Here is a 15,247-nt window from a genome sequence, read left to right as displayed (position 1 = left end):
TAAACATTTTTGCAGCTCGTACCAGATGCCCTTTTACAATGGACCTTTTTGATAAGGATGCCAACTACAAAAATCCACATAAGAATTTAAAAAAGTTGGCTTCCTATTCCAGAGACCAATTTTTGATTTACATGGTCAACCGTCAAATTGACATCCAAGTATGACATTTTATTGTAACTATAATCATAGGTAAATTAAAAAAAGTCCACTGTAACATTAATATATTCCAAAAATTATTTCAGATGATCCTCTGACCCTTTCCCCACCAAGAATATGTCATCCAGGAATCTTGTGTAGTACATAATGTAGGTTTTAAACATAATTTTCATAACAAACTCTATTTCCCAAAAGGCCATAATATAATTGACAAAAAAGGGGGCACATGCCACCCCTATAGTCACGCCTGCAAGTTGTTTGTAAAATTGGCCTTCAAAATGTGCATAATTGTTTTTAAGTACTGCTTCCATCAAAATAAATTTATTTATCTGATCTTGATCATAAATATTGTTTTTTAACAGCTGCTCCTCTAACCATGCCCATCCCACATCATGCGGAATTACAGAAAATAAATTGCAGACATCTATGGTTACCATTGAAATATCTTCACTAACAACAATTTGGTTTAAATTGTCCAGGAACTACCTCTAATCCTTACAAATATATGGGAATACTACAATACCCTTTTGTAAATAATAATCCAAATATTGACTAATAAAACAAGTTTTTGCATGCTTTTCATCCACTATGGGGTGAAATTTTGGGTTCTTTAAACCCTTATGAATTTTGGGTATTCCAAAAATGTTAGGTACCATAGAATACTAATTTTTTAAATAATCACACTCATCCTCATTTATCTGCCCTTGAAATACCGTATCATCCAACAAGTCCAATTTTCTATATGCTATGTGCATTTCATTAATGGAGCTCTCCTCATAAGTCCCATCCATTATGTGTGTGTTTTATGCATCTGTGGGTATGCATGTATAAATATATAAATGTATATATATATATATATATATATATATATATATATATATATATATATATGTTATTTGATTCATCACTGCACACTTTTTGTAGCATGATGAAATGTTGGTGATTTTTGTTGGTCGTAAAGATGGTCAGATTATGTAACTGTTGAATCTCAGCAGATCGACCTTTGTATAATTCATTTTTTCTCCTTTCTATGAGTTCGTGTGACCCTGAAAATGTGCATGTGTGTCTCTGCTTGTCTCAGATTTATAGGCGAATACTAGGCAATCAGTCTGCAGACTGTTGCATTCCTAGCCAGTAACTAGACCAAGACCAGAGGTGAGAATCAAACCGTATACCTTGTCAAGAAAGATTATAAACCTTTTCTATTATGCTAACCCCTGACCCCTGTGTTTCTGAGGTGCATGTGTTTTGTATGTGGTAAAAGGATTAAAAAATGGTTAGTAATGCAATTTCTTTTCCCCTAAGGTCAAATAGGACTGTGGCTTGACAACAGTTGTGCAGGTGATGTGTTCGTATATTCTTACAAATTCTATGGCTACATTTCGGCAGAAGAATGGGATATCAATGATGCTAATGTTGTTTGCAGACAAACTGGATGTGGATTTGCATTGAGTGCTACTTCCAGACCCAAACCTAATAGCTACTACAACGTTGTCTTGGAAAATGCAGGATGCTTGGGAAAAGAAAATGATTTACAGTCATGTCTGGGCATTACTTTGGCAACAAATCTCACTTCTAATTCAAGTATTGCTCGAGTGATCTGTTCAAAAGGTAAGATTATCATACCATTTAGATTTAATGACTGTTTTTTGAGATGAATTCCAATAATGATGGTCTGACTAATTATTATCATCAGTGCTCTAATACGATTTATCTGAGAGAAATAAAATTTAAGTTTGAAAATGAAACTGACAGTAGTTGCAGAATGCGGAGTTGTAATCCTGTAATGAGGTGTGAATAATTGCTTCCCATTCTTCCTACTCTGTAGTACAGGCACCCTTTAACTTTTTTTCAGATTGGTAAGGTAGTAGTGTCACTGGATTAGTGGTTAGCATACATGCCTTTGATTCTAAGTAGGTCAGAAGGTTGTGGGTTCTATTCTAATATCCAAAGGTTGGATTCGTTTTCTGTGTAATGAAGTGGAGTATAAGGCATGTGGTTCTACAGATTATCACATTAATATGGGTTGTTAAACTGGGGTCTGATCTGTCACCATTGATAGTAGTTCTGATGGATGTACAAGAAAAAGTTAGCAGTTATCAAAAAGAGACAATAATATACAACTCAAAATATATATTTTTTAAATTTTCAGTTAAAACAAATATTGTACTTAGAAGGAAAAAAAAGAATATGTGATTAATTTCTGTTTTATATATGATACAGTTTTATTTACTGCATCAGTGTTGCTCAAGACAGAGCTACAATGTCCCACTCAAATTTAGCATAAAGAAAACAAGAAAATCAAATATTCCCACTCATAGTATGCTCATGTTCATTCACGTAAGCCGTAGAAAATCAGATTCAATAGTAAATATCTGAAACATATAGAGTTTCATGTAATAAAATTCAGTCACAAACTTAAAGCATTCCTAATCTTAAAGCAATTCACCTACACATATACTAGCATTCAGTAACAAGCATGTATAGGTTCATAGTTTATTAGGTATATACTAGGCAAATAACCAAATGGGCCTTTATAAACCTAGACATGCAAACCAACCAGGTTGTGTCCATATGTATCATGGGCATTTATTAAGATGGGGATATGTTATTTAGGAAGTTTATATAGGTTATGTGGGGGTATGTTATATTGGGCATAATTACTGTCATGGGGGCTAGACTCAGGATGAATTTCTTATTTCCCATACACTGATCAATGTTACATTTAAATATGGTTAAGGATGGCGTCTGCTTCACATGGATGGGCACTATGACTTTGTTAGACCTGAATGCCATGCCCTTACTTATAAGTTGGGTGACACAGAATGATTTTCTTACAAGCTTGGCCACATGCTTGCCAAAGGCCAGATTACTGTCTACGTATATTCCCAGATCCCTGACTACTGGATCAACTCTTAGGGGTGTATAATTGCTGGAGTAACTATCTTGGGTGGCCATTTTTCATTACCATTAGTGGTTGCAGCACGTCTTGTGTTTTTGGTTATTTGCTGGTACTGCACACCTGTAGTTTGGAGGTTTCAGTCTTTTATCAGCCTTACAGTGATGTTACATAGTTTTTTTCCAAGGCTAGTAGAGAGAGAGAGAGAGATGGTACGGGCACCATGGATATCATCTCATCACAGTATGTTAACCTCGTTAGTAAATTAATATGATTGGTGCAGCTTCTCAAACAATGGATCAATAACATCAGTTCATCCAATCTCAGACTTCTGCCCTGGGTAATGCAGGAGTGAATGCTCAGAAGGACAATTTGACTGCCTAAGTCTTTTGATAAAAACAATGTTGCTTTGATGTCTAGTAATTTGATTAATGGATTATTCAGCACTCTAAAGTGACTTATTACCAATGGACAGAACAGAATTTCAAGTGACAATTTTTCAGATGGTGTTTATCCACGTAGGCATTCACTACATGATGATAGAGATAACAGCAACATTGTTAGTAAGCATATGACTTTTGATATTGCTGAATGGATCAATAGGAGCTTCTATTTAAGAAATGAACTTCCTATTACCCCTAATAATGAATTAAGCTTAAAAAACTACATTAAAGGCTTAGAGAGAAAGCTTAATAAGTTAAGAAGTTTACAAGTGGATAACATGTACCTAAATTATTGCATTGAAGTCCAGCTTGTTCCAAAAAGGTTTAGACTGTCCAGTTTCCCTAATGGTATTGTAACTGGCTCTGCTTTACACAAAAACTGACAAGTATGTTTGGCAGTCACAGAAATGAATTAATCACTGTGTTAGTTAAAGGCAACAAGAGGCATATAGACAGTTTGGTATCTGATATTCAAGAAATGGACAGAAACGTTAAAAATGACCTGTTACTTGATTATCATTTTAATAATTATAGTTCTGTTATATCCACGGTAGATAAAAAATGTGAGATTATAAAAATAAGAAAGAGAAGAAGATTTGATATGAAGGATTATGACTCAAAGAATGTATACCCTTTACCAAAATGAGCTAATAGCAGTATTAATTATGAGCAACCATCAGCTTTAGGTGTGATGAGTAATGGTGAACTTATTGAGGATGTTAATCAAGCCCCCTTAATTTTGAAGACCCTTTAGTGTTTCCCCCATTAAGCAGGTCTTCCAGACTTGTGGGTCATGAACAGACTGTATATTTTCTGACCAATCAAGTGTTGGGAGCTCATGCCCAGGCTTCTCCATGGCAGACAAGAGATGAGAGAAGGAAGAACAGTTGTTACAGGAACAAAGAGAGATCATTCAGAAAGGGTCAAGGAAGAAATGAAAGGTTGTGTAAGAGACATTTATTGAGCATATTGAAGTTATAGATGACATTTTTTATAATGGTTTCAACATCTTCAGTTTTAGTAAATTAGATATTACAATAACTTACTTTAAATTTTTTCTACGGGGTTTGACTTTTGTACCCACCATGAATTTTCACCTAGGTGACTGCTTGACAGAATTAAAACTTCTTACTAGGAAACTAAATTTAGCTATTAATTTTGACAATAAAACAATGACTGAAAAGGATTTCACTATCAAAAAGAAAAGTACTTTTCATCCTCCATGTCATCCCCTAGTGCAGTTATTTGAACAGCAATGCATTAAGTATATTTATTCTTTTAACAGAACTAGGAGACCTGGTTGTTTTAATAACTTAACCACAGAGGAGAAAGAGGTTTGGTTTAAGGTTATTACAGATAACTTGGTTTGTATCATGAAACCAGACAAGGGAATTGAAACAGTTTTAATGCATGCATTTGATTATATTAGTAGGATGTTTGATATATTATTTAATTCTGATAATTATATATCTATTTCTAAAATGAGATTTATTTGGCCTTTGGGAACATTGATATGTATCTTGAAGACTTGTTACTACAAAATATTATTACATTAACTGAACTTCAGTTCTTGGTGTGTGACAGACCTTTTATCCCAACAATTTTCAGAATACATAAGATACACAAAAATATTAAACATCCTCCTCTAAGGCCAAATTTTTTAGCCTAAACCCCAAATCTTATCCCTCAGCTTCTTTTATTGACTTAAACCCTACATGAGTAAATTTCCAAATTTAATAAAAGACTCTTGGGATTTTGTAAGTAAACTTAAAGAAGATGTTTATAAAGGTGAAATACATTTTGTTAACTCTAGCTGTAGTGGACTTGTTTACCAACATCCCTCACGGTGAAGCAATGGATTATTTTTCAGACATGGTTTCCACATTAGAATTTTTAAAAAATGAAGTGTGGTTAATTACTGGCTTCATGGATATTGTCCTGAATAATGACTACATTATTTGAGGGTGAATTGTTTAAACAAAAGAAAGGAGTAGCTATAGGTACTTACTTTATGTACTGCAGTTTATTTATGCTAACTTGGTGATGTTGTCTTGGGAGCTTATGTATCTGTTTAATTCCAACTTTGTAAAGTTTTGCAATTTATATGTTAGATTTCTGGATGATGTATGTATTTTTTTTTTGCGTGGGACCTTAGGACATGCTTTATGATTTTTTTGCATATATCAATGACACCACTAACTTCCTAACTACCCACCCATTTCCTATATATTGAACTTTTTGGACATGACTATCTCCAAGAAAACACGTGGTAGCTTTTCCTCAAATATATATAAGAAGCCAACATTTTTCTAATTGATATATGCACTATAATAGCTGTCATCTTTTGCTCAGAAAAAAAAGTTAAAGAGCAATTTATTAGATTAACTAGGATGATATTGTATGACTGCACATTTGTAGTTGAGTGTGATAGACTAAGATGCTCTTAGATCAGGGATATCTAGAAGATAGTACATATAATATTATAATGTAAGTAACTAAGGGAAGATATACCAGGTTCAAAACCTTATAAGGAACGGTTGTAAAAATAATGATAACCCTGAGTGTAAGACTGAAAAAAAGACCATCCAAGCTGGCCTTAGTATTAAAACTTTTTCCTGATGGTTCAAATATTAAGAACATCACTAGAAAGAATTGAGGGATTTTTCAAATTTGATCACATTGGAGATAAAGTGGTAGGGGATCAACCACAGTTTGCATTCAAGAGAGAAAGGAATTTTAAAATGAGAGAAAAAAAACAGAATGAATGTGAAAACAGAATGTCTACAGGGTCAGTTACATGTGGGAATTGTAAACAATATAAGTGCAGTATTTCAGGGGAAAGTATGGCAATCCATTGAGAGGCAGTTAAATTAGTAAGGGGCTACAACTGTACATCTAAGGGTGGTGCTAACTTTAGGATTTGTGTAGCTTGTAACGGTTTCTATATAGGGAAGACTGAAAGAGTACTACCAAGACATATATATGAGCATTATTATGATAAAAAAAACACTTGTATTTAGAGACCAAACAGTTACCAAAACTTAAAAAGACAAAAGTACTTAGACCAGCAATGTTGTAATTGGCAGTATGGCCACTTGATGGACTGGAACTGTGAATTATATGAACTTATATGCATGTATTTTATGTATGTATTTAAAACTATTGTTTTAAGCCATGCTATTTACATTTATATTTAAATCCATGTTTGGTTAGAAATGGGTATAACAATATGCTGATATGCACAAACCCAGTATATTTTATACATTTTGCATGCATTTCTAAACAGAATTTTAGGTAGTGTGTTTTTAAATAATAGGATTGGTTTTAATTAATTTATTAAAAAAAGGTGGGATTGGTTGGTTTTAACTGAATTTTGTATATAAAGACATGATTGTAGAGGGGTTTTTGCATACGTCTGATGAAGTTCACATGTGGAAGAAAATGGCATTTATGTGTGAATTATAATTCAAGTGAGGATTGTCTTTTGGACTGTTTTTACTGTGGATTAATAAAGAATTTGGATTACACTTTGCCTCTATCTTTGGAGGTTGCCCTTACAAGTGCTTTAGTTTTTTAAGTTTTGGTAACTGTTTGGCACTTGTTCTGTAAATACAAGTGCTTTTTGGTCTATAAACTGAGATGGAAGGGCTACCCGAATCTACAAATGAGGACAGTACTAATGGTGGAGAAATGGACCAGATTCAAAAGATGATTGGCCAACTGTCACATTTGGTCGAGTTGCTCACGGCCACTTGTCACTCAATCATCACACTAGCTTCTAGTCTTCTTGGGAACCAGAAAATGCAGGAAAATGGCAGAGAAAGGCGTAATGGTGGCTCACAAGTAAATTCTGAAGGAGAGGGGCATTTTGAAGCTGGGAGAATTGAAGTGGATAAGGAATATGAAGGATTTCCCAATATTTTGTTTGGCAGCATGATGGAAAGAGATGGTGGAAGGGACGAGAATATTTCAGTTCGTCCTAAACCGAATATAACACAAGGTGACTGTAATTTTACTTCTAAGATTATAGATTAGTATTAAGCTAACTGCCCTTGTGAGCCATTTTAAGCTTAGCCAATTATCCCTTGTGAGACTCAAACCCTGCACCTTGTGTTTGTAAGGCATCAAACAATCTAAACTTGACTTTATAGTTTTTATTAACACAAAATACACTTTTGATGGCAAGCTAGACAATACACATTCACAAGAAAATGATAACTATGCCAATAATTTGGACAAATTTCATTTTTTTTTACAGAAATACAAAGCAATAGACCTGGATAATATATATTTAAGTGAATGTTTGAACTTAAAGATAGTGCCTAAGGGGTTATGTGTATGCAAATACCCCAACAAAGTAAATGAATGTTCAGAATTTCATCATGAATTGATGCAGGCTTTTGATAGGTGTGGCTTTGACATTGTTAGAGCTATTATAAAACAAAATGAGAGGGAAATAGAAATTTTGTTCAGAGAACTTGAACAAATCAACAAAAATATTTTGAATGATTTAATGTTTAGAGTGGAGAGTGAAAAAGTTAAGTATTATGAAGTACTGGAAAAGGTTGACTCAAAATGTAAAAATATTTTTAACAGAAAAATGAGAAAAGTGGATAAGGACCTAAAATATTATAGGACACAGACAGCTTACCTTAAGCCTAGAACTCATCAAAATATGGTCAGAGAATGGGAACCAGGGCATTATGCCCAGAATAGTTTTATACAGGGGGAGGAGTATGAAGAAGGACATAATACACATGATCTGGGAGACCCTTTAGAGCATCCACCTCTCCAAAGATCAGAGAAGCTAAAAACCAGGGAACCAGTATATTACAACCACAACAGGGGCAAAGGAAACCCTGGGAGCAACAATTGGAACCAGCGGTGAGGACATGAGCAGGAGAGAATTCTTGTGCAGGACTCTAAATACTGTTTTAAAGGGTTTAACATTTATAACTACAGTAGTGTACAGATTAATGAACACCATTTTCAGTTGTTTCTTAAAGGTATCAAATTCATTCCTAAAAGAAAGGCTAACATTAGTAAAACAGTTACAGCTTTGAAGATTTTTTAAGGAAAAAGAATTTGGAACTGTGATTTAGAGGGCAAAAGAAAACTACTAATAATCAAGAGACACTTTGTAGAAAGAACACCTTTAACCCACCATTACATCGACATTTGAAAAATGTAGACATGATAATGGAAAGGGAATAAAGAAAAGGGATAGGACAGAACAAAATGGTTCCTAATTTGTCTAAAGAAGAGAAGTCAGTTTTGGATGAGTTGAAAAAAGACAAATCCATTAGGATAATGAGGCCAGATAAAGGGGAGGGACAGTAATAATGGACCGTATCTTATATGAATCTAAAATGAAGGATATATTGAATGATGAAAACAAGTACAATAGGGCATCACTAAATTAAGTGAATATTGCAAACAGGAAAATGTCATTAATTTTAAATGATTTGTTGTTAGAGGGGATTATTAGTATTGAAATGTTTAGATACTTGCAAAACAATAAACCAAGACTACCCTGCATATTTGGGGTTCGAAAGGTTCATAAGGAACCTTTGGATTCCCCTTTGAGACCTATTGTCTGATCTAAAGGTTCTATTACTGCCCCTTTGGCCAAATTCCTTGACACAAAATTGAAGGACCTATCTAATGAAGGAAGTGCAGTGTTAAAAGATTCATGGGATATGTTGAGAAATGTTAAACAGAATTTATTTGATGAAAATATTCTTTTCATAACAATTGATGTTATTGACCTTTTCACCTCCATACCACATGAGGAAGGTATGCAATGGTTCGTGGAGGCTCTGGTAGATTATGGCAAACTTGATGTGAATGATTTTAAAGTCTGCCTTACACTAATGGATGTAGTTTAAAAAAGTAATTACATATTTTATGAAGGGGAGTTTTATCAGCAGTTAAAGTGCATAGCAATGGGGGCAAGATGTGCACCCACCTATGCCAATATTATTCTTTCATGGTGGGAGAGAAAAATATGTATTCAGTGTTTCATAGTTTCATAGTTTCATAGTACAGTACTAGGCTATCTGCCCTGGGGCATTTGTAAGCCTAGCCATAGTGATGTGGCTTTTGCCACTCCATGAAATAGTACAAAAAAATGTACAGAATAAATTTAGAATACTGTACCTCTGTCTAGTAGTGACACAGATGTGACCCCTGGGGTAAACTTACGATCTCTCATCCACTCATCAAGATTTCTCTTGAAGAGAGTCAATGAAGGGCTCTGCCTAATATAAACTGGGATCTTGTTCCAAAGCATGGGAAGCCTCTGGGTTATGAATCTATCCCTCCAGCATGTCCTATTCATACTTGTGCTGAGGTTTAAGTCTTTAGCTCTCGTGGTCCTGATGGATTTGGATTTTTTGAGGTAGAGCATGTCCATCAGATCCTGATTGGAGATGGCCTTGTACGTCAGGCAGAGATCACCTCTGAGCAGGTGGTATGCTACTGAATAGAGCTGAAGTTTCTTTAGTCTGGCAGAATAAGACATATGTTGGAGACCCTTGATCCTCTTGGTGAGGTACTTTTGTGGTCTCTCCAGCTGTTGCAAATGCCGGGTGAGGTACATACCAAATGGGGCATTGTACTCAATCATGGGTCAGATGAGGGAGGAATATAGGGGTACAATGACATCCTTGGATCTGGATGTGACTCCCTTCATGATGAGGTGTGCAAGGTAGAATGTTTTTCTAACCACTTTGGCAACGTGGGTGTCAAATGAGAGGTCGGTGTCGACTTGGGTCCCTAGGTCTCTGATTACTTTTTCCGTACTCAGTGAGTTGCTGTCTATGTGATAATTTGTGGGTACTTTGTTTTTCCCAAAGGGGATGACTATACATTTTTTGGCATTTAGTTTAAGGCCGTGGCTCCGGCACCAGTTGTCCGTTTCTGTGAGGCCTTTTTGTAGGATGTGTGTGTCTGCTGGTGTATCGACTATGGTGCCTAGTTTGCAGTCATCTGTGAACTTTGTCAGCCACAGCCCTCCCATGTTTGCTTTAACATCTGAGAAATAAATGCTGAACAAGAGGTGTCCCAGGACAGATCCCTGTGAGACACCACTTGTGACTGGCTTTGAGTCTGACATTGCTCCAGCGATTTTAACTTTATGGGTTCTGTCCTTTAGCCAGTTTGCAAACCATCTAGTGACATAAGGGTTTAGTTTTAAGCTGTTGAGCTTATCTATGATGCCTGAGTGGGGTATTGTGTCGAAGGCCTTAGCCAAGTGCAGGTATGCTGTATGGACTGCTTTGACCTCATCAATGGCTCTAGTGACTGTTTCGAAAAAGTCAACCAGGTTTAAAAGGCAGGATCTGCCCTTTACAAAGCCAAACTGGGTGGGGTCAAGTGTCTGTAGGTCCTCTATGTCTCTGTGTATGAGTTCCATAATGATTCTTTCCATAGCTTTGCAGACCAGGCTGGTTAAGCTTATGGGGCGATAGTTTCCAGGGTCTGTAGAGGCACCCCCCTTGTGGAGTGGGACCACTGTTGCTGTACGCCAGTGTTCAGGTACATATCCCGAAGTAAGGCTAAGGTTAAATAGCATTTTTATGTGTGGGTTTAGCTCCTCTTGGAGTTCACGTAACATGCAACCCGGGATACCGTCAGGTCCCATTGATGCTGTGTTTTTTGCTTTGTTTAGGTGGTTCTCACTTGGACATCTGAGATGACAGGGAGATTACATTCAGCTGGGATAAGTATTTCTTCTTTTGGGGGTTAAGGAGGGGAGAAATTTGCACTGAACCTGTCAGCCAGAATGTTGGCAATATCTGTGGGTTCAGTGTATTTTTTGTTGTTGTGAACCAACTCTGAGTGTATCTGAGGGTTTCCGCCCAGGTTTCTAACATAGCTGAAGAAGGTTTTGTTGTTATCTTTAGTGTCCTTAGCGATTTTTCTCTCAAAGTTGGCCTTGGATGTTTTTATGAGAGAACGTAGTTTTCTGCTAATGTTGATCAGAGATGTCTTCCCTTCATGGGATTTTGCTCTGACATGCAGTAGCTTCCTTCTTTTGTTATACAATTTGTTTATGGCTGAGGTCCACCAGACAGGACGCTTACATCTGGTGGAGAGGGACTTGGATTTGTTTGGGATTGCATGATCCACGCATTCTTGGAGATGTCCATAGAAAGCATTTGTGAAGGATTCAGCATTGTGGGATGTGGTATCCACTGGCACAGTGGGCTTAAAGGATACCATCTCAGTCTTAAGAAAAGTGGAGTCAGCTTTTGAGAAGTTTTTCACTGTGGCCTTTTGTGCTGGGGGTGGAGGTGGGATATGTATATCCAGGGTGATTAGTTTGTGGTCAGATCTCACTAGTGAGGGGTATACTTCCGGTGTGGAGCATTTTGTCCCCATGTTTGTGATGATCAGGTCTAGTATATTATCTCCCCTAGTGGGAGAGGTGACTAGTTGGTCCAGTGCATTTGAATTTATGAATTCCAGGAACCTTTGGGCTAGGTTATTAGGGCTAGAATAATGTACCCAATCTATGTTTGGGTAGTTGAAGTCTCCCAGTATGATGGTATTTTGTGATACATTTGTATCCTCCAATGTCTTCAGGAGGGCTGAGTGGGGTTCTTGAGATTGGGAGGGTGGTCTGTAACATGCTACCAGTTGTATAGCAGTTTTGTCTATGGTTAGTTGCACCTGTATGGTCTCTGATGCTTCATGTGTTGCATGTGTTGCTACTAACCTGGAGGTGTGGGTGTCCTTGATGAATATGGACACTCCCCCTCCCCATGATATGAGGTATAGCCCGGTAGTGCTGGGGTGCTCTCAGGAGCCTTGAACCAGGCTTCAGTTACTGCACAGACGTCGATGTTCTCCATGCTGAGGAGTGCAAGTGCCTGTATCTTGAGATTTAGACTTCTGGCGTTGAGCAGCATTACCCTTAGTTTTTTTCCATTTTTGTTTTCTAAGGAGATGGGTTTGTCTTTTGAGCCTTGCCTAAAAAAGGAACTATGGGGGTGGCAAGAGCCTTAGCCAATATCCGGAAGCCCAGTGGTGACAGGTGTAAGCGATCCCTTGTGAAGCAGCGTGGCTTGTCCAACATGTCATCCCAGGTAGACAGACATTGGATCCCCTTAGAATGACACCAGTACTTGAGCCAATTGTTAAAGCTGATCATCTTGTCTTTGTATTGTTGTATCATTCTTGGTGAGGGCAAGATGCTGCTCAGGGTCAGGGTCATACCAGCCTGGGCTACATAATCGGAGAGCTCCTCTATGTCTCTTTTCATGTAGTCCAGGGAGGTACGTCTCAGGTCATTCACACCAGCATGGACAATGACGGAGTCATATTTGTACTTGCTTTGGAGTGACTTGAGTGCGTGTGTTATGTGGCGGATCCTAGCTCCCGATAGACAGCTCACAGTCACCTTCTCCTTGTTCAGCCTGGTCAGCGGGACACCAGTGTGTCTGACTATAGAATCACCTATTACTAGTGTATCAGTCAAGGTGTTTGGCCTTAAGGGCTGTGATTGGTTGACACACTGATTTATTGAAATATGTGTTGCATGTGTTTTGTTTTGAGGTGGTGGATTTTTGGATGTCTGCTTTGGGAGCCTCTGTTGTTTTGGTAAGTTTTTTATTAGAGCCTCCGAGTATGTCTTTGTGTTTTTATGTGTTTGGTTTGCAGTTGCGTTAGGTCTATGTGGGACTGGGATTGTTGTGTGTGTGGTTGCCATCTCCTCCTGTCTGGTCATGCCAGCCCTGAGTTGAGAGAGTTCAGCCTCCAGTTTGGCTATATTGTTGCATCTCTCACATGTATTTGTGTTTGTTGGGAGGTGGAGAGGGTTGTCTGTGTACATGAGACAATTGTAGCATTGTCTCAAGATACCCAGATTGACCAGCTGAATTGGAGACGCCAGTAATCTACCACTCGACATGCTAGAACAGTATAAGGGAGTGCTGTACCTTTAAGGGAAGTGGATATTCACAGGGGTGGTAAGTAGATGTAGTGCTTTACTTAGTACGAGAGTGCTTACTTAGTAGAGAAGTATTGAGAACAAGTGCTAGGCTTATAATATAGTGACTAGTCTGGTTATACTAAGAGTAGAGCTTCCTTAAGGGAAAATTTGAAGAGCAGACTTGGCGGAGCCAGAAAAAGTTTAACCTTGTTTAACCGGTGCTGCACTATGTGCACAACCGCGCAAAGCCGTGCAAATGCGGATTTTAAACAGTGAACTACAAAAGAGCTAGAAATGGTCCAAAACAACCAATTACTACAGCTTCTTGTGTTGAGGTCACTTCCTACAGGGACAGGTAGGCTGCTCAAGGCTCTCCACTCCCACTGGTGTGCAAAGAAACTTCCTTCTATCCAAGTAAGGTAATGGACAACACAGGAACTACACCACAGCCTAGAATACAGCAATGCCTGTAAACTGGTCTAAACTAGTCGAGGAGAGGCGGGAAAACAAGGATTATTTTTTTGTTATGTTACTACACTGAAAGGTAGTCTGTACCATTACTCAATGAAAACAATTGAGATGGTTCAATCTGATATGAACATTCCTTTACTGCATACGAAAGAAACATCTAGTTTAACAATGAAAGCTACATGTGTAACAAAACCGTATTTCAGCTTACAGCATCAGCTGTAAGAATCAATGTCTCTCATACAAAAGAAGTCCACACTTTATAGTCTCTTTCTTGCCTGCATCAGCAGTTTAGAGAATTTGCCAGAATAACAAGTCTTTCTTTTCAAGCTGGTCTGCTGACAGTTTGTTTTCCATATCTCACACATTCTATTCCTGAAGAATAACTCCTCAGCCTTGCTCTTATTTTGCATGTCCTGTTGATGAGACACAGCTGCATACAAGAGTTCATCTTGACCTGCTTGTAGGTAATAAATTTCACAAACTGCATAGTTTATAAAGATAACATATTTTACTTCTGATTTCTAATAACAAAGAATACCAAGCTATATGCCTTTTGCCAATAGTTTAAACTATGTGCACTTCCGTACTACACTGAAAAGCAAAGTATTTATTTTACATTTTCAGACAAATCCACTGAAAGCCATTTTAACTTGTTCACTGCTGAAAGCAGAATATTTCAAATCTCACAATTCCCTGTTTTCAAATTAAAAGGCAGAAAATGACTGTTCATTTTTTACTTTAGTTGCACACATTTAAACCTTTTCCAGTTTATGTTAACCATCAAGATTTGCTGGACTCTGTAAGTTTTTTGCAAATGACAACTTAGATAACAATTCCATATAGTTAATATGACTATAATGCCTAACACTACTAGTACAGGATGTACTAACCAATTTAACAGATTTTTTCCTGATGTGGACCAACCCGTAAAGATATCCCACCAATTGTGAACAGTATATTTTTGGGTCTTTTCAGCCAAATTAAGTAATTTATCTTTTGCAATGATGTTCAATGCCTCATAATACAGACTATTTTTATTTCTTTTTTCCAAATACTCTCTGAGTATCTTAGTATTGTTCATTATTTTTCCTAAATTGTCCAAAGATACAGATATATTGGAAAGCTGTATTAAATCATAACTCCGATTTATGGAAGTATGGACTTCTATGGTTTTAGTAAACACATAGCTCTAATTATTCCATTTTAAGAAATCAACATGTGATAAACATTCTACAAAAGGTAATTGTAAATTAAGACCTACATCCTGATCCGTAACCAGACAAATATACTGGGGAGCTACTTCTATAAACATTTCAAAAGAAGAAGACAATGTTCCACTGG

General features: G+C 37.1%; 1 protein-coding gene across 1 annotated transcript in view; it reads left to right on the top strand.

Annotated features, from left to right (window-relative positions):
* The first annotated feature begins 1,089 nt into the window (after positions 1-1,089).
* Positions 1,090-15,247, top strand: part of LOC122815774 (scavenger receptor cysteine-rich type 1 protein M130-like) — a 363,665-nt gene continuing 349,507 nt past the window's right edge. Inside the window, exons 1-2 of the mRNA XM_044088544.1 lie at positions 1,090-1,120; positions 1,462-1,767. Of these exons, the coding sequence (XP_043944479.1) occupies positions 1,090-1,120; positions 1,462-1,767 (337 nt within the window). The remainder of the gene's footprint in view (positions 1,121-1,461; positions 1,768-15,247) is intronic.

Source organism: Protopterus annectens, chromosome 1.part1, assembly GCF_019279795.1.
Source record: "Protopterus annectens isolate FY-2018-M chromosome 1.part1, PAN1.0, whole genome shotgun sequence".
Lineage (NCBI taxonomy): Eukaryota > Metazoa > Chordata > Ceratodontiformes > Protopteridae > Protopterus > Protopterus annectens.
This window is presented reverse-complemented; position numbering and strand designations above follow the sequence as displayed.